This window comes from Chrysemys picta, chromosome 17 (assembly GCF_011386835.1).
Source record: "Chrysemys picta bellii isolate R12L10 chromosome 17, ASM1138683v2, whole genome shotgun sequence".
Taxonomy (NCBI): Eukaryota; Metazoa; Chordata; order Testudines; family Emydidae; genus Chrysemys; species Chrysemys picta.
Window position 1 is genome coordinate 23234089 of NC_088807.1, and position 17757 is coordinate 23251845.

The 17757-nt window shown below is 68.9% G+C and overlaps 2 protein-coding genes across 2 annotated transcripts; both read right to left on the reverse strand.

Annotated features, from left to right (window-relative positions):
• Positions 1-1652: 1652 nt before the first annotated feature.
• On the reverse strand, positions 1653-12932 carry BCAT2 (branched chain amino acid transaminase 2). Its single transcript, XM_065570686.1, has 11 exons — positions 12651-12932; positions 8984-9064; positions 8331-8531; positions 7806-7916; positions 7518-7637; positions 6765-6928; positions 5899-6041; positions 5254-5339; positions 4205-4345; positions 2758-2832; positions 1653-2490 (listed from the first exon to the last, which is right to left on the reverse strand). The coding sequence occupies exons 1-11, from the start codon at positions 12693-12695 to the stop codon at positions 2452-2454; spliced, it is 1206 nt and encodes a 401-aa protein (XP_065426758.1). The 5' UTR covers positions 12696-12932; the 3' UTR covers positions 1653-2451.
• A 2155-nt stretch (positions 12933-15087) lies between these two features.
• Positions 15088-17755, reverse strand: HSD17B14 (hydroxysteroid 17-beta dehydrogenase 14; the record flags this gene model as incomplete). Its single annotated transcript, XM_005312810.4, is given in 8 exon segments — positions 15088-15397; positions 15399-15428; positions 16013-16063; positions 16065-16110; positions 16431-16498; positions 16821-16925; positions 17439-17530; positions 17743-17755. Coding segments are annotated over 8 exon segments (525 nt in total), but the record flags the coding sequence as incomplete, so codon positions are not given.
• Between the last annotated feature and the right edge of the window lie 2 nt (positions 17756-17757).

Here is a 17757-nt window from a genome sequence, read left to right on the forward strand (position 1 = left end):
TGACCCTGGCCACAGACCAGCAGGGCCAAGGGGGTGATGTAATAGGGGCAGTGGGCGCTGGGGGGCAGAGGGAACAAAGATAGAAATGGAAAATACCCATCAGTAAAAAGCGAGATGGAAAAAGTGAAAAAATCAAAAGAACGAGAGAACGAACGAAAAACTAGAAAAAAACAAATGAAAACCTGGGAAGAATGAATGAAAAAGTGGAAAGAACAAATAGACAGCGAGGAAGAATTTATGAAACACTGGAAAGAACCAGAGACCGAATAAAAACGAGAAAAAACGAATGAAAAACCGGAAAGAGCAAATAAAAAGCGAGGAAGAATTTGTGAAATGCTACAAAGAACCAGAGACCGAATAAAAAATGAGGAAGAATGAATGAAAAACTGGGAAGACCAAGGGACTGAATGAGAAACGAGGAAGAAGAAAGAATAAACTACAGCGAACGAATAAAAAGGGGGAAGAATCCGTGAACCACTAGAAAGAGCCAGAGACCGAATGAAAACCTAGACCGGACCCGAGAACACACGAAAAACTAGGAAAAATGAAACCTAGGAAGAAGGAATGGAGACAAAGAAAGACAGAAAGAGAAAACCGTGAAAGAAAGAGACATTTGAAAGCTGAATGACAAAAGCGACAGGCAGGGGAGGGTCCCGGCCCGGTCCCGGCCCGAAGAAACAGAAGAATAAGACAAGACAAAAGAAAAGCTGGCGGAGGGAGGCCAGGAGCGGTGGAGGGAAGGCGGCCGGCCCCAGCGAGCGGGGGTGTCCGATAGGGAAGTGGGGGGCTCCATCAGAAGAGAGGACCCCACAGCTCAGCCACCGGGGGAGAGGGGAAAGGCCCCACGCCCCATTCCCCACCCCCCTGAGCCAGCCAGTCCCTGCCCTGGGGCCGGATGGGAGCCGGCGCCCCCTAGAGGGGACAGGCCCCGCGCCCCATTCCCCACCCCCGGAGCCAGCCAGTCCCTGCCCTGGGCCCGGATGGGAGCCGGCGCCCCCTAGAGGGGAAAAGCCCCGTGTCCGTCCATCCCCCCCAGGGCCTGTTGGGAGGCATGGAGCTCTGGCTGGGCCCTGGGCAACAGGGGCTGAGTGATGCCGGGGGTGGGAGAGAAATGGGGCAATGCCCCCCCCCCCACTGAGCTATGGGCCATCCCCTAACTCCCCCCTCAATCCTTTCCTCCAGCCCAGTTCCTCTCTAACCCCTCCTGCCTTATGGTCATGGTTCCCATGCAGCACCCGGCACCATGGGGCCCTGATCTTGGTCCGGGAGGGGGGGGGGGGGGGATTCTGTGCAGCGCCCGGTGCGACGGGGTCCTGATCTCAGTCGGGGGTGGGGGGGTTGTGCAGCACTGGCGCGACGGGGCCCTGATCTCAGTCGGGGGGGGGGGGGGGTTGTACAGCACCCGGCGTGACGGGGCCCTGATCTCAGTCGGGGGGGGGGGGGGTTGTACAGCACCTGGCGCGACGGGGCCCTGATCTCAGTCGGGGGGGGGGTTGTACAGCACCCAGCGCGACGGGGCCCTTATCTCAGTCGGGGGGGGGGTTGTACAGCACCCGGCGCGATGGGGCCCTGATCTCAGTGGGAGGGGGGGACACGACTCCTGTAGCACCCGCTGTCCCCCATCCCCTGACACAGACTCTGGACCCAGCCGGTTGGTTTCGTTGAGTTTAATAGAAAAGCTTTTTGGGTCAGCGCCCGGCATTTCGCTCCCCTGTGGGCAGCCGGGGGTGCCCGTCAGCCTGGCACCTGAGAGCCCGGGGGAGCCCAGAACGGGACAGCGGAGCCGGGCTAGCTCGGGCGGTCTCAGCCCACCCTCCAGCTGCTGGATGGGGAGTGGTGTGTGTGTGTGGGGGGGGGGGGGGTAGAAATTGCATGATGGGATAATTTACCCAGAAGGCATTGCAACTGGTCGATCCGGTCTCCCACAATGCACTGCTCCCGGGCGCCCAGCCGGGCGGGATTCCCCAGCAGTGGCTCGGCTCAGCTGGTGCTGGCGGGGTGGGGCTTGACCCAGTCCCGATCCATCCGGCCCCGAGCAGGAGGGGTGGGGACACAGGCACAGGGGAGTCCGGGGAGGGGCAGGGGACGCGGGCACTGGGGGATCCCGGGGGGGGGGAGGGGACGCGGGTACCGGGCACAGGGGAATCCCAGGGGCGCTCTCTCTATATATTGCACTGTGAAAGGAGGGGCTGTCCCGTGCCCCGTGTCCCCCCGAAGGGAGACCTGGCGGCTGGGATCTTTGGGCGGCTGGATCCTCCCGGGGTGGGTCTGGTTCTGCCCCAGGGGAACTGGGTCGGGGGGTAGCCAGGACGGGAGCCCTGGGCTGAGTGCGGGGAGGGGATGGGCTGGGCTGGGTGGGGAGCACAAGGGGCAGCTGGGGGGTTGCTCTGGGGGAGTGTTAAAGCCAAAGATCCCCCCCCCGTTTCCAATGGAGGGGGGGTCTGGTCCGGCTCAGACGGGCAGCACCCAGTCGCTGGGCACGCGGCCGTACTGCAAGGAGACAGACAGACACACGGGGGGGGGTCAGAGCGGGAGGGAGCCGGCACCCCCAGAGGGGACCGGCCCCGAGCCCCATTCCCAAACCCCCAGAGCCAGCCAGTCCCTGCCCTGGGGCCAGATCTTTTCCACACACCTAAAACACAACCCCAGGGCTCTGACCCCCTCCCCACTGCCCCCCCAGCACTGTCCCCCCCCCCCCGCCCCCCAGCACTAACCCCAGGCCCCCCCACCCCCCCCCCCGCCCCCGCGGGCCGGTACCTGGATGTCTGTCAGCTCCTTCAGGAACCGCTTGGCCAGGTCGGGGCCGTTCTCCATGGTGGGGATGGGATAGTTCTGGAAGGAGACGAGACCCCATCGGACCTAGCTCCCCCCAGCCGGACCCCTGCCCTCCCATCAGACCCTGTCCTCCCCTGCCTGCTCCCCCCAGCTGGACCCCCCGCTCCCCATCGGACCTGGCTCCCCCCAGCCGGACCCCCCGCTCCCCGTCGGACCCGACTCCCCCCAGCCAGCCCCCCCGCCCCCCATCGGACCCGGCTCCCCCACTCCCCATCGGACCTGGTTCCCCCCAGCCGTCCCCCCCGTCCCGCATCGGACCCAGCTCCCCCCAGCCGGCCCCCCCGCTCCCCATCAGACCTGGCTCGCCCCAACCATCCCCCCCGTCCCCCATCGGACCCGGCTCCCCCCAGCCGGCCCCCCTGCCCCCCATCGGACCCAGCTCCCCCCAGCCGCCCCTCCCATCAGACCCGGCCCCCCACCCCCCATCGGACCCGGCTTCCCCCAGCCGGCCGCCCCGCTCCCCATCGGACCCGGCTCCCCCCAGCCGGCCCCCCGCCTCCCATCGGAACCCGCCCCCCCCCCGCTCCCCATCAGACCTGGCTCCCCCCAGCCGTCCCCCATCGGACCCGGCTCCCCCCAGCCGGCCCCCCCGCCCCCCATCGGACCCGGCTTCCCCCAGCCGGCCGCCCCGCTCCCCATCGGACCCAGCTCCCCCCAGCCGGCCCCCCGCCCCCCATCGGAACCCGCCCCCCCCGCTCCCCATCAGACCTGGTTCCCCCCAGCCGGCCCCCCCGTCCCGCATCGGACCCGGCTCCCCCCAGCCGCCCCTCCCATCGGACCCGGTCCCCCCACCCCCCATCGGACCAGGCTCCCCCTAGCCGGCCACCCCGCCCCCCATCGGACCCAGCCCCCCCGCTCCCCATCATACCTGGCTCCCCCCAGCCGTCCCCCCCGTCCCCCATCGGACCCGGCTCCCCCCAGCCGCCCCTCCCATCGGACCCGGCCCCCCCGCCCCCCATCGGACCCGGCTTCCCTCAGCCGGCCGCCCCGCTCCCCATCGGACCCGGCTCCCCCCAGCCGGCCCCCCGCCCCCCATCAGACCCGGCCCCCCCGCTCCGCATCGGACCTGGTTCCCCCCAGCCGCCCCTCCCATGGGACCCGGCCCCCCCACCCCCCATCGGACCCGTCTTCCCCAGCCGGCCCCCCCGCCCCCCATCGGACCCAGCTCCCCCCCGCCGGCCCCCCCGCCTCCCATCGGACCCGCCCCCCCCGCCCCGCATCGGACCCAGCTCCCCCCCGCCGGCCCCCCCGCCCCCCATCGGACCCGCCCCCCCCGCCCCGCATCGGACCCAGCTTCCTCCAGCCCACCCCCCCATCAGAGCCGGTCCCCCCCGGCACGCTCAGCGGGCCCGTCACCCCGGCGTCCCACCTTGCCCTGGTACAGGATGTGGCTGACGGGCGAGACGACGCAGGCCGTGCCCGAGCCGAACACCTCCCGGACCCGCTTCTCCCGCAGACCCCGGAGGAGGTCGGCCATGGTGATGCTGCGCTCGGACACCTTGAACTCGCCCTGCGGGGGAGGGGAGGGTCAGGGGGACGGAGGCAGCACCCCCTGGTGCCAGGAAAGATGGGGCACGATTGGAGGAGGGGCAGGGGATGAAGGATGGCACCCCCTGGTGCCAGGCGGGGGAGATGGGCCAGGGGACAGAGGGCGGCGCCCCCTGGTGCCAGGTGGGAGAGACGGGGCAGGGCCCGGGGCCAGGGGACAGAGGGCAGCACCCCCTGGTGCCAGGTGGGGGAGACAGGGCAGGGCCCGGGGGCAGGGGACAGAGGGCAGCGCCCCCTGGTGCCAGGTGGGGGAGACAGGGCAGGGCCTGCGGGCAGGGGACAGGGGGCAGCGCCCCCTGGTGCCAGGTGGGGGAGACAGGGCAGGGCCCGGGGGCAGGGGACATAGGGCAGCGCCCCCTGGTGCCAGGTGGGGGAGCTGGGGATCGTGTGCCGTGGGGTCCTGTGCCAGCGTCACCCCCAGGAGCAAACTGACCGGCTCCCTCTGGGGCGGGGGCAGAATTAAACCCCACCACACTGAAGGCGCCCAAGGTGTTGGCCTGCCCCCCCAAACCCTCGCCCAGCCTGGCAGGGGTCTGCCCAAGTGGTGGTTCCCCAGCCATCCCCCCCCACTCTGCTCCAGCCCCCAAGCCCCTCCCAGGCTCCGCTTGGCCGCAAAGTGGCCCCTCAGAGTTTCCCAGCTTCCCCCTCCCCCACCGCCCCCCCCCCCGGACCTCCAAATCGCAGTGGCCAAAGACTGGCCCCCCCCGGAAATCGCTGGGGCAGAGGTCACGCGGGGGGGGCTCAGCGACCCCCAGGGACCCGGTCCTTTCGCGCCGCCGGCTCCTAGTGAGGGGGGAGCCCCCAGTCCCCAGTCTGCGAGTGGGAGAAAGGACAGGCCCCCCTCCCCCTTTGATCCGACCCCCCACTCACCCACTTGCGCCCCAAGTCCAGCAGGCTCCGCCGGGTCACCCCGGGCAGAATGATGCCGTTCAACGGGGGGGTCACCAGCTCTAGGTCTGGAAAAGAAAAACCCCGTCACACGCGCCCCCAGCCCGGCTCCTGCCAGCACCAGGACGCAGCCCCTCTGGGGTGGGGCGGGGGCTGGGTATACAGGGACCCCTTCCCCGGTGCTGGGATGCGGCTGACTCTGGGGTGGGGGCAGGGCACGCGGGGACCCCTGTAGGGCAGGCATGGGGGACGGGTATATGGGGGCCCCCCTGGGACGGGAGATGGAGCGGGGCACTCGGGGACCCCTGTGGGGCAGGATGAGGGGGATGGGTATAGGGGGGCCCCCTGGGATGGAGGATGGGCATAGAGGGACCCCCAGGGTGGAGCCAGGGCACTTGGAGACCCCCCTGGGTGGGGGATGGGTATAGGGGGACCCCCCCTGAGATGGGGCACAAGGCACTTGGGGACCCCCGTAGGTGGGGAGGTATAGGGACCCCCCCTGGGTGGAGGATGGGCATGGGGGACCCCCTGGGGCAGGAGAGGGGTAAAGGGGGACCCCCCCTGGGATGGGACACAGGGCACTCGGGGACCCCCTCGGGGGGGGAGGCAGGAGGCTCCGGCTCTCACCGCCCTGCGGGTCCGTCCAGAAGAGGAAGATGTTCATGGTGCCGACCTCGGTGATCTGGTGATCGTCCCCGTAGAGCCATAGGGCCTGCTGGCACCCGGCCCGCACCGCCTCGTCCTGCACCAGGATGGTGGGGGCGTAGTTCCTGAGGACGCAGGGGGCGGCACCCTCAGAGAGGGGGGCACGGCGGGGGGGGAGAGGGCAGCAACCACTGGTAGCGGGCGGGGGGAGACGAGGCAGGGCTGGGGGGGGGGCAGAAAGGGACAGCAGCGCCCCCTAGTGGCTAGCGGGGAGAGGGGGATGGGGCAGGGGACAGCGCCCCTTAGTGGCTGGCGGGGTGAGGGGGACACAGCCGGGGGCTGGAGGCAGCGCCCCCTAGTGACTGGGGGGGGGGCGGCTGTGGCATGGGGAGGGAGGGCACCGCCCCCTAGTAGCAGGCAGGGAGGGGGAGGGGGAGGGGACATGACTGGGGGCCCAGAGGGCAGCACCACCTAGCGGCAGGCGGGGGGAGGAACACCCGGCCGAGGGGGAGGGGGCACCGCCCCCTAGTGGCAGGAAGGGGCAGACAGGGCAGAGCCAGGACGTGGGGTGGGAGGGCACCGCCCCCTAGTGGTAGGTGGGGAGAGGGGGACAAGGCCGGGGCCTGGAGGGCAGCGTCTCCTAGTGGCTGGAGATGGGGGAGGAGGACATGGCCGGGGGAATGGAGGCAGCACCCCCTAGTGGCAGGCAGGGGGAGGGGGACACGGCCGGGGGCCCGGAGGGCAGCACCCCCTAGCGGCAGGCGGGGGCAGACAGGGCAGAGCCGGGGCGTGGGGTGGGAGGGCACCGCCCCCTAGCAGCAGGCGGGGGCCCGGAAGCTCATACTCACCCTGCCATCTTGTAGTCACCGACGCCCCCCAACCAGGCGCGGACGTAGCGCGGCTCGGCCAGCAGCCCCACGGCGCCCATGGGGCCGGAGGAGAAGTAGGCCCCCACCGGCGAGAGGATGACGAAGAGGAGGGCGTGGCTGGGACGCGACACCCCCAGGGACGGCTGCCGGGGGGGAGCAAAGCGTCAAAACCCCGGCACCCCATGGCCGCTCCCCACACCAGGGCCCAGGCGGCGGGATGGGGGCCTTCAAAAGGTCAAGGAGTACGAGGCTGGGGTAGCCCAGAGTCGGGGTGCCAGGGAAGGAGCAGATATGGGGGTGCAGGGGACGCAGACAGGAGACTGATCCGGGGTCATGGGGGGACACAGGCAGGAGACAGGTCCAGGAGGACGCAGGCAGGAGACAGATGCGGGGGGACGTGGGCCAGAGACAGATCCGGCAGCATGGGGGCAGGCGGGTGGGAGACAGATCTGGGGGCATCGGGGGGAATGGACGCAGGTGGGAGACAGATCCGGGGGCGCGGGAGGGAGACAAGTCCAGGGGCGTAGGAGGGACACGGGCAGGAGACAGAACCGGGGGGACGCAGGGGGACGCAGGCGGGAGACAGATCCAGGGGCGCGGGAGGGACGCGGGCGGGAGACAGATCCGGGGGTGTGGGTGTCGCAAGGTTGGACGCAGGTGGGATGTGGCCCCCCCAGCCAGTCCCGCGGAGGGAGGGGAACGTCAGGGCACCCCAGGGGCTGGGCTCCCCACCTCGGTGCCGATGAAGGTTGGCCGGATGTAGAGGCTGGCGCTGTCCGAGTGTGGCACCCAGTCCTGGTCGAGGGCCACGAGCTGGCGGATGCACTCCAGGAGCTGCAGCTGGTCGAAGGGCTGGAGGAGAGGGAGCAGCGCTGGAGACACAGGGAAGCCCCCGGGGCCAGGAGAGAACCCAGGCGTCCTGGCTCCCAGCCCCCGCTGAAGTTCCCCCAGCAGGGGGAGGGTATAACTAATGGCCGGGGGCCCCAGGGCCCCATGCAGGAGGCCTGGGGCGTCACTCACCGGCAGGCTGGCCCGGGCGGCCGAGCGGGACATACGCTCCATGTTCATCAGGGGGCGGAAGAGACGGACACGCTGATCCGGGCCCCGGAAAGCCTTCATCCCCTCGAAGAGCTGGGGAGAACCGGCACCATCAGCATGGGGTTGGGACGCGGCCCCTATGGGGGGAGGATCTGGGGCCCCCTCGCCTGGCACAGAGGTGCGGCTGGCTCTGGGGTGGGGGAGGTATCTGGGCACCCCTCGCCCGGGCTGGGATGCGGCTGGCTCTGGGGTGGGGGAGGTATCTGGGCACCTCTCGCCCGGGCTGGGATGCGGCTGGCTCTGGGGTGGGGGAGGTATCTGGGCACCCCTCGCCCGGGCTGGGATGCGGCTGGCTCTGGAGTGGGGGAGGTATCTGGGCACCCCTCGCTCGGGCTGGCATGCGGCTGGCTCTGGGGTGGGGTCTGGTTATCCAGGGCCCCCTTGCCCAGGCTGCGACGCCGCCCCCCTGGGATCGCAGGGGCCGGGAATAGCCCCCCCGCAACTCACCGCCACAGCGTAGTGCAGGGCGGAGGAGGCCGGGTGCAGGCTCAGGCTCTGGAAAGGTTTGATGTGGGGCTGGCCCCAGCCCCGCTCCCGGTCCCACTCCACCGTCAGCATGTGGTCGGTGAAATGCTTCCCGAACTGCAGCTGCCCCACTTCCGGCTTGGTCTTCGGCTCATTGGTCAAGTCCACCCGCAGGTCCGAGGCCTGGAAAAGAACCCAGGCGTCCTGGCCCCTGGCTCTAACCACCAGACCCCACTCCCCTCCCAGAGCCGGGGAGAGAACCCAGGAGTCCTGGCTCCCGGCCACCGGCTCTAACCACTAGACCCCACTCCCCTCCCAGAGCCGGGGAGAGAACCCAGGCGTCCTGGCTCCCAGCCCCCCCTGCTCTAACCACTAGACCCCACTCCCCTGCCAGAGCCGGGGAGAGAACCCAGGCGTCCTGGCTCCCAGCCCCCCCTGCTCTAACCACTAGACCCCACTCCCCTCCCAGAGCCGGGGAGAGAACCCAGGCGTCCTGGCTCCCAGCCCCCCCTGCTCTAACCACTAGCCCCCACTCCCCTCCCAGAGCCGGGGAGAGAACCCAGGTGTCCCAGCTCCCAGCCCCCCCCCCCCAACTACTAGACACAGAGAACCCAGGCGTCCGGGCTGGCACTAACCTTGAAGAAGGTGCTGATGGGTCTCCAGGGGCCGACGGGCAGCAGCCGGTCCAGGGCGGCACAGAATCCACCTGGCAAAACCTGCGGCACACAGGGACGAGTGGCTGGGGTGGCAGGGGCTAAGGGAGCCCCCATTTCCCGGGGTGCAGGCTGGAGACATCCCCCAGCCTGGGGCCAGCCCTGCCTGCCGGGGGAGAGCGCCCCCTGCTGCCCCACCCATCACTCTCTGACCCCGTTTCTCGCCATCTGAGCAAACAGGGGGTTAATGTGTAACCCGGCTCCGGGCGCGGGGGGGGGGGGGCAGGGTCCCCGAGGAAGGACCGCCCCCCCCCAGGCAGGGAGCAGCACGGGTGCCGTGCCAGGCCCCCCACACAGGGCCCCTCATTGGGGATGCAGTTGGCAGCGCCAGGCGTGGGAACCTACCCCCGCCAGCAGGATCAGCCGCGTCCGTCCGTCCGTCCCCCCCCCGCGTCCCCCCCCCCCGCCTGGACTTCGCTCCCCACTGAGCCGTGCTCGCCTCCAGGCAGGAGACACAGAGCCGGGGACCACGCAGCAGAGACCCCGGTGCTGTCACCCCCCAACGTGCCGGGGTGCAAGCCAGCCAGACGCCTGGGTCCCTGGTAAGTTTCTCCCCCGCGGCACCACATGCCTGGGTTCAGTGTCAGTGCCCCCACCCCCCAGAATCACAGGCCTGGGGTCCTGCTAGATTCCCCCCTGGATTCCTGGGTTTGCAGCCGCCCCCCCCCCAAACCTCCAGCATGTGTGTTCACAGTCAACTCCTTCCCCCACCCCGGACTCCTGGGTTCGCGACCCACCCCCCAAACCCCTACCACAGCGTTTATGGTAAAGTGGTAAATTCCCTCTCCCCACAGCAGGGTTTGCAGCCAACTCCCCCCCCCCTACATGCTTCCCCCGATGCCCAGCCAGCCCCCCAACATGTGGGCTCATAATAAATTGGTAAATTCCGCCACCCCGTCCCCCGGACGCCTGGGTTCATGTCGGTGGGGGGGGGAGGTTTGTCAGTAGTGGGAGTGGAGCACTGGGGTTGGGGAGGGATATGGGGGGGGAGTAGTTTATTTCCATGCAAGGGGGGGGAAGAAAGGCGAGGAAAGGGATAAAGATGGGAGGGGGAGGGGGGAGCCAGGACTCCTGGGTTCTCTCCCCGGCTCTGGGAGGGGAGGGGGGACTAGTGGTTAGAGCAGGGGGGGCTGGGGGGTCAGGACTCCTGGGTTCTCTCCCTGGCTCGGGGAGGGGCCAGGAGTTGAGGACAAGCAGGGCCTGGATCACAGGGCTGGGGGCTCCCTGAGCTGACAAAGACCCTCTCCCCAGCCAGGCACTAGGGGGGACCACTCTCCCTGCCCCCCCCCCACATCTGCATCCCTGCCTAGTGCTATGGGGCACCACCCACCACCCCCTACAGCCGAGCCCCATCTCCCCAGCCTGGCGTGAGGGAACCCCACCCTCTGTCCTCTGCAGCCACGCCCTGTCCCGCCCGGCCTGGCACCAGGGGGCACCAGCTTACACCCCTCCCACACTTTCCCGGCATGCACTGGGGCAGGGCGATAGTTCTGTGCCCTTGGCCGTAGACTCCAGCCGCAGCCGCCCGGGACCAGAGGCGCCCCCAGGGCCGGGCAACCTCCGGAGCGGCTGGCTCTGCGCCAGCCCCCAGCGCGGCTCCGTGGGGCAGCCAGGGCAGCGGGGCCCAGAGCCACCGCCACACCCAGCCCCTGCCCCACACTGCCCTGGGGCAGCCACCTCCGGGTCGGGAGTGGGGGGCACCAGCAGAGCTGGGGGGGGAAGGGCTGGGCTGGCAGGGCTGTGGGTCGGGAGTGAGAGGCACCAGGAGAGCGGGGGGAGGGGGGCAGGGCTGGGCTAGGAGGGGCTGCGGGTCGGGAGTGAGGGGCACCGGCAGGGCTGGGGGAGGGGGGGCTGCAGGTCGGGAGTGAGGGGCACCTCCCTGAAACACCCAGGGGTGGCCTTATTAATTCAGGCCAAGGGGCCCATCCATTTGCCCGGCCAGAGATTACAAGCAATGCCCCCTAGTGGCCCTTTCGGGGATGACCCGTTTCCCCGTTCCCTCCTGACCTTCCCCAGCCAGAGTCTCCAGCCCTGGAGCCTCAGCATGGGGCTCCGTTCACCCCTTTGCCACGTGACCGCGGCTGCCCTCGTTAGCGGCCCGCACGCCCATGGCCTGAACGAGCCCTGCACCCCCGCTCAGCCAGCCGGTGGCCCGGCCTGCTGGGGAAACCCACATTCCCCCGACCACGCGCTGATGGGGGGGGAGGGGTCACCAGAGTGTCCAACCAGCCCATCCCCGACTCAAGGCCGGTGCACTGGGAGGCCCCTCACTCCCGAACCGCAGCCCCCGCTAGCCCATCCCTGCCCCCCCACAACCCTGCCGGTGCCCCTCACTCCCGACCCGCAGCCCCTGCTAGCCCGGCCCTGCCCCCCAGCCCTGCCGGTGCCCCTCACTCCCAACCCGCAGCCCCCCGCTAGCCCGGCCCTGGGCTCTCCCCAGCCCTGTCGGTGCCCCTCACTCCCGACCCGCAGCCCCTGCTAGCCCAGCCCTGCCCCCCAGCCCTCCCGGTGCCCCTCACTCCCGACCCGCAGCCCCCTGCTAGCCCAGCCCTGTCCCCCCCGGCCCTGCCGGTGCCCCTCACTCCCGACCCGCAGCCCCTGCTAGCCCAGCCCTGCCCCCCAGCCCTCCCGGTGCCCCTCACTCCCGACCCGCAGCCCCTGCTAGCCCAGCCCTGCCCCCCAGCCCTCCCGGTGCCCCTCACTCCCGACCCGCAGCCCCTGCCAGCCCAGTCCTGCCCCCCCCAGCCCTGCTGGTGCCCCTCACTCCCGACCCGCAGCCCCCCTACCCTGGGCTCCCCACCCCCAAACCCCTGCCAGTGCCCCTCACTTCTGACCCGCAGCCCCTGCTAGCCCAGCCCTGGGTTCCCCCCAGTGCCCCTCACTCCTGACCCGCTGCCCTCTATGAGCCCAGCCGGTGCCCCTGCCTATACCCCCCGTCCCATTTTACAGGTGGGGAAACTGAGGCACAGCACGGACTTGCCCGTGGCCGAGCCGAGAACTAAACCCAGCTCTATCCACCGGGTCTCGCAGCCTCGCTGGCTGCACGGGGTGGACTAGCCCGGGACAGTGAAAACTGGGAAACTTCAGGTCACTCTCCCCTGCCTGCCCCAACCCAGCAGGTGGGAAGTTGGATCAGCCGCATCCGGGGTCCCTGGGTCGCTCCCAGCCCCCAGGGCTCGTCTATTCCCCCCCCCCCCCCCGCAGGAATCACGCCAGCCCCCCCCCCTCGTCTCCCCCCTCCCCCCCCCCCGGGTCCTTGAAAGGCGGAAACAAAACATTCAAGGTGAGAGAGTCGCTCAGGTGAGAGCGGGAGGGGGGAGCCAGGGCCGGCTAGCGGGGGCTGCGGGGCGGGAGTGAGGGGCACCGGTGGGGCGGGGGGGAAGGGTGACCAGATGTCCCGATTGTATAGGGACAGTCCCGATTTTTGGGTCTTTTTCTTATATAGGTTCCTATTACCCCCCCACCCCCGTCCTGATTTTTCACATTTGCTGTCCGGTCACCCTGGGGGGGCGGGGGAGCCCAGGGCCGGGCTAGCAGGGGCGGCGGGGCTTGTGGGGGGCTACGGATGGGGGCGGGGGGCTGGACTCACCCTCCCAGCGGCCCCGATCCGGGCTCGAACCCCCGCCGCTGCCATGGCCGGTGCCGCCGATTAATGGGACCGGGCCAGGCCACGGCGGCGCATGGAAGGTTCCGCCCCCCCCCGGGGGGGGAGGACTCAGGAGGGAAGAGATGGGGGGGCGGAGTGGGGCGGGGGGATGGGGAGTGGGGCAGGGCAGGGGTGCAGCCCCCCCCGTGCCTCCTGCCCCCCCTTCCCCTCCCCGGGTTTTGCAGAGGAGCCCTGTTCCCCCCTTACTTATTTTGGGGGGAGGGCGGGGGGGGCGTCCAATCACACCCGCTCCCTCCCCCCACACCCCCCGCTGTAGCCAATGGGAGGGCAGCTCCCCCCTAGGCATGGGGCTGGCCCCGCCCCGCCTCCTCTCCCAGCGTGGGCTGATCCGCCTGGTACCGCGCAAGGGGGGAAGGGCAGGAACGGGGAGCTGGGGGGCAGGGAGCTGCTGTTCCCTAGGTTGGGGGCTAGGCGGGATCTGGGGGGCAAGGGGGAGATGGGGGCAGGGAGCTGCTGTTCCCCAGGTTTGGGGGCTAGGCGGGATCTGGGGGGCAGGGGGGAGATGGGGGCAGGGAGCTGCTGTTCCCCAGGTTTGGGGGCTAGGCGGGATCGAGGGGGGAGATGGGGGGCAGGGAGCTGCTGTTCCCCAGGTTTGGGGGCTAGGCGGGATCTGGGGGGAGGGGGAAGATGGGGGGCAGGGGACTGCTGTTCCCCAGGTTTGGGGGCTAGGCGGGATCTGGGGGGAGGGGGGAGATGGGGGGCAGGGAGCTGCTGTTCCCCAGGTTTGGGGGCTAGGCGGGATCTGGGGGGAGATGGGGGGCAGGGAGCTGCTGTTCCCCAGGTTTGGGGGCTAGGCGGGATCTGGGGGGCAGGGGAAGGGCGATCTCATTGCTGGCTCATGGGACTCCCTGAGATTTCCCTTTCCCAGGCTGGGCCGCCCTCCCCCCCAGCTGCGCCACGGCCCCCCACTCCTCCAAGGGGAGACCCCTGTCAGTGACATGTAGCCCCCCACCCCCCAGGGCAGATCAGCTGCCCCCAGCTGAGAAGCACCTGCCGTGCTTAGCGGCCGGGGACATAATTAGCCACCCACTGCCCTGGGGGACTGTGTTAATTAACCCCCAGCCTCCTCCCCTAACGAGCGAGGGGACGCAGGCTCCCCAAGATCAGAACCTGTAATACATTTACTGAGCGATTATCTTCCCCAGCCGGCCCTCAGGGGCTGGAGCTGCAGCCACCTCTGGGGTGGGGCACAGGGGCTGGGTATCCGGGGACCCCTCACAACGGCCAATTTGGATTTCAAAGTGGCCAGCGCCCGAGAAGCCCCCGGGGCCCTTGGGCAGCCGGTCCGAGGGTTCATTCCCCTCCACGTGCGCCCCCTTTTCACCCTAGGGTTCGTCTCACTCCACCGTCCAGCCGTGGGGCCGGGTTCGACCTGCCTCTGCCCGCCTGGGGCACCTGTGATGAAATATTCGATCCTAGAGCCGGGGGTCGAGTCCCCCCCGAACCGTCTCAGCGACAGCTGGAGTCCCTGGTGTCTCTCACCCTCCGACAGGTTTTCAAACCCTTCACTCGCCCCCTGGCTCTTCTCCGGCCCCTCTGCCGTTTCGCCACATCCCCCCGGCCTTGCAGGCCCCAGAGCTGGGCGCAGGATCCGCCCCCGGGGCCAGATCCAGAGGCCGAACCACCTCTCTGCTCCCACGCGGGGATCCCCGCTGGAAGCGTCCCAGGGTCCAGGTTAGTCTGAGAGGCTCCATTGTCCAGAAACGCAAGTTGCGTGGCATTAATTATGTTTCCCCTCCGAGTCTTGGATCAGCTGCTCCACTGTCGTGCCCAGGATCGAGGTCAGGCCGACCCGGGTCCCCCTTTTTAAATATTGCCCCCACATTCGCTTTCTCCCCCGGGCTCCGAAACGGATCGAAAAGCAACGGTCACGGGCCCACCGGCTCTTTTCAAACTCTTGGCTAGAGCCCTGAGCGGAGAGGCGATTTCGATCCGCGGCGCTACAGGGCTCCGGCGCCGAGCGAGACCAGCGCGGCCCGGGGCCAGGAACCGCAGCGGCGAAAGCGGCAGCAGGTCGGGCCGCCGCTCGCAGGAGCCAGCGCCCAGCGCGGGCAGCGTCCTCCGGCGCGGCCGTGCGAAGCTGACGGTGAGGAGACACGTACCCCCCGCATAAAAAACAATGGAAACAATATTTGTTTGCAAATCATCTTTATTAACCCTGTGAGCTTGGGGTCCCCTATTGGCGCCCAGACCCCACCCCACACACAGAGATTGGGGTCCCCCATCACTACCCAGACCCCCACAATGGAGATTGGGGTGCCCCCTCGGTGCCCAGACCCTCTCCAGAGGCAAACCACTGCCACAGAGACCCTCAGCCTCTGGAGGGGAGTGGGGGCTAGTGGTTAGAGTGGGGGGGGGGGGCAGGACTCCTCGGTTCTCTCCCTGAGTTTGGGAGGGGGAGTGGGGCCTAGTGGGCGCAGAGGGAGGGAAATGACTCATCACCGTGAAGCATTTTGAATGCAAATAACTCGGAGGTACGGACCCTCCTGGCAAACTCCGAGCCAGCGCCAGGGAGAGAACCCAGGAGTCCTGGCTCCCCCCGCTGCCCCCTAGCTGGGGCCCAGCCAGCTCTTGGGGCCATAGGCCAGCTCGGCCCCCCCACTCAGCAGCAGGTCGATCCCGGTGCAGAAGGTGCCGTCGGCAACCAGGTACATCACAGCCAGGGCGCACATCCTCCGGCGTGCCCATCCGGCCCAGCAGCTGGGGGGGTGGGGGGAGGGAGAGAGATCAGCCACTGACCCTGCCCCCCCCTGCTTCCCACTCACCCTGCCCCCCCACTGAGATCCCCCCTGCCCCTCCAGTGCCCCATCGACCCGGCCCCCCTCCTCCGCCCTCCCAATGAGATCCCCCCTCCAGCCCCCTGCTCCCCACTGAGATCCCCCCTGCCCCTCCAGTGCCCCATCGACCCGGCCCCCCTCCTCTGCCTCCCACTGAGATCCCCCTGCTCCCCACTGAGATACCACCTGCCCCTCCAGTGCCCCATCGACCCGGCCCCCCTCCTCCACCCTCCCAATGAGATCCCCCTCCAGCCCCCTGCCCCCCACTGAGATACCACCTGCCCCTCCAGTGCCCCATCGACCCGGCCCCCCTCCTCTGCCCTCCCACTTATGCCCCCACCTATGCCAGCCCCTCTCGGAGATCCCCCCACCACCTCACTTTTCCCCTCCTACTCCCCAGTTTCCTCCTCCCCCCTGAGATGCCCCCTTTCCACCAGCCCCAGCCCTTCCCCCCACCTGGGTTATGGCAAACCCCTCCCCGCCACACTTTTCCCATAATGCACTTGCCTGGGCATCCTTCCCAGCCTGGATCGTGGCCTCCGGATTGGCCGTCTGCCCCGGCTGTCTCCGCCCACATGGGGGTCCAGATGTTCCCAGGAGAGATACTGGAGTGGTGGTGGTGGGGGGGGAGGAACCACAATCATTTGGTATCGACCCCGCCCTTAAATTCTTACCCCTTCCTGACCAAGAGACCAGGGCTGTGAGCTTCCCCACAGCAGTGCCCCCCCAGCCTGTGACACCCCCAGGGGTGCTGAGAGCTTCCCCATGACAGTGCCCCCAGCTGGTGACTGTCCCAGATGCTGCGAGCTTCCCCGCAGCAGTGCCCCCAGCCGGTGACTGTCCCAGACATTGCAAGCTTCCGCACAGCAGTTCCCCCCAGCCCTGAAGTTGTGTGTGCATGGGGGGGTTGGGGTTCATAAGATACCTGTTAACTCGCACCCCGTATCTGCTCTCATCCACCGCCATGGCCTTCGTCATCGCCGTCACTGCGCCCTGGGGACAGACTCCAGCTCAAGGGGCTCCTGAGATACACCCCCCCCCAAACTCCAGGCCCCCGGGGGGGAGGGGAGGTCACTCGCAATAGACCCAGCCCCCAAATGTCTGATCAGCATTGGCTAGAGGCACAGGACTCCTGGGTTCTCTCCCCTGCTCTGGGAAGGGAGTGGAGGCTATTGGTGGGAGGAAGGGGGCTGGGAGCCAGGACTCCTGGGTTCTCTCCCCCGGCTCTGAGAGGGGAGTGGGGGCTAGTGGTTAGAGCGGGGGGGTGGGGCTGGGAGCCAGGACTCCTGGGTTCTCTCTCTGATTCTGCCGGTACCTTGGTGGCGACGTAGGGAACAGCCTGCCTCTGTCCGATGATGCCAACGAGACTGGAGATGTTGATAATGTTGCCCCGGGTCTCCCGTAGATAGGGCAGGGCGAACTGCACCGGAGAGATGAGAGGGAGGAGGGGGAGATGCAGCCACTTCTGGGGGGGTGCAGGGGCTGGGTATACGGGGACCCTCCCCGGTGCTGGGCTGCGGCTGACTCTGGGGTGGAGCACGGGGGCTGGTTCTACAGGGACCCTCCCTGGCACTGGGCTGCGGCTGGCTCTGGGTGGAGCGTGGGCAGTGGTTATACGGGGAACCTCCTTGGCGCTGGGCTGCGGCTGGCTCTGGGGTGGGGCACGGGGGGCTGGTTCTACGAGGACCCTCCCCAGCGCTGGGCTGCGGCTGGCTCTGGGGTGGAGCGCGGGGGCTGGTTCTAGAGGGACCCTCCCCGGCGCTGGGCTGCGGCTAGCTCTGGGGTGGAGCGTGGGCAGTGGTTATACGGGGAACCTCCCTGGCGCTGGGCTGCGGCTGGCTCTGGGGTGGGGCACGGGGGCTGGTTCTACGAGGACCCTCCCCAGCGCTGGGCTGCGGCTGGCTCTGGGGTGGGGCGCAGGAGCGTCTCTCACCTTTGCTGTCAGGAAGTAGCCGACCAAGTTGACCTCGAGAAGTTCCCGGAAATGCTGGGAGGTGACGTCGTCGATTTGCTCTTCGGGGGGATCTGGGGAGGGGGTGTGAAAAGCAGGACGCAGGCCCCTGAAAACGCCCCCCTCCTCCCCCGAAGCTCAGACCTGGGGATCTCCATTTCCCCTTCCAACAGGACAGCGGGGCCCATATGCCCCCTAATTGCCCCCCAGCTCAGGGGTTCCACCCCCCATTCCAGGATGGGCCCAGGGACACCCCTCCCCGCCCCCAACGATTGGGGCAACTCACGACGTCCGGCGTTGT

Bases quoted from the DNA above. Each gene is read 5' to 3' on its own strand.
- BCAT2 (XM_065570686.1), bottom strand. From the start codon at position 12,695: ATGGCAGCGGCGGGGGTTCGAGCCCGGATCGGGGCCGCTGGGAGG. The intron at 6,929-7,517 runs GTGGGGAGCCCA...CCCCCCCGGCAG, and splicing joins CAACCTTCATCGGCACCGAG to CCGTCCCTGGGGGTGTCGCG. The intron at 5,340-5,898 runs GTGAGAGCCGGA...TTTCTTTTCCAG, and splicing joins CTGGACGGACCCGCAGGGCG to ACCTAGAGCTGGTGACCCCC.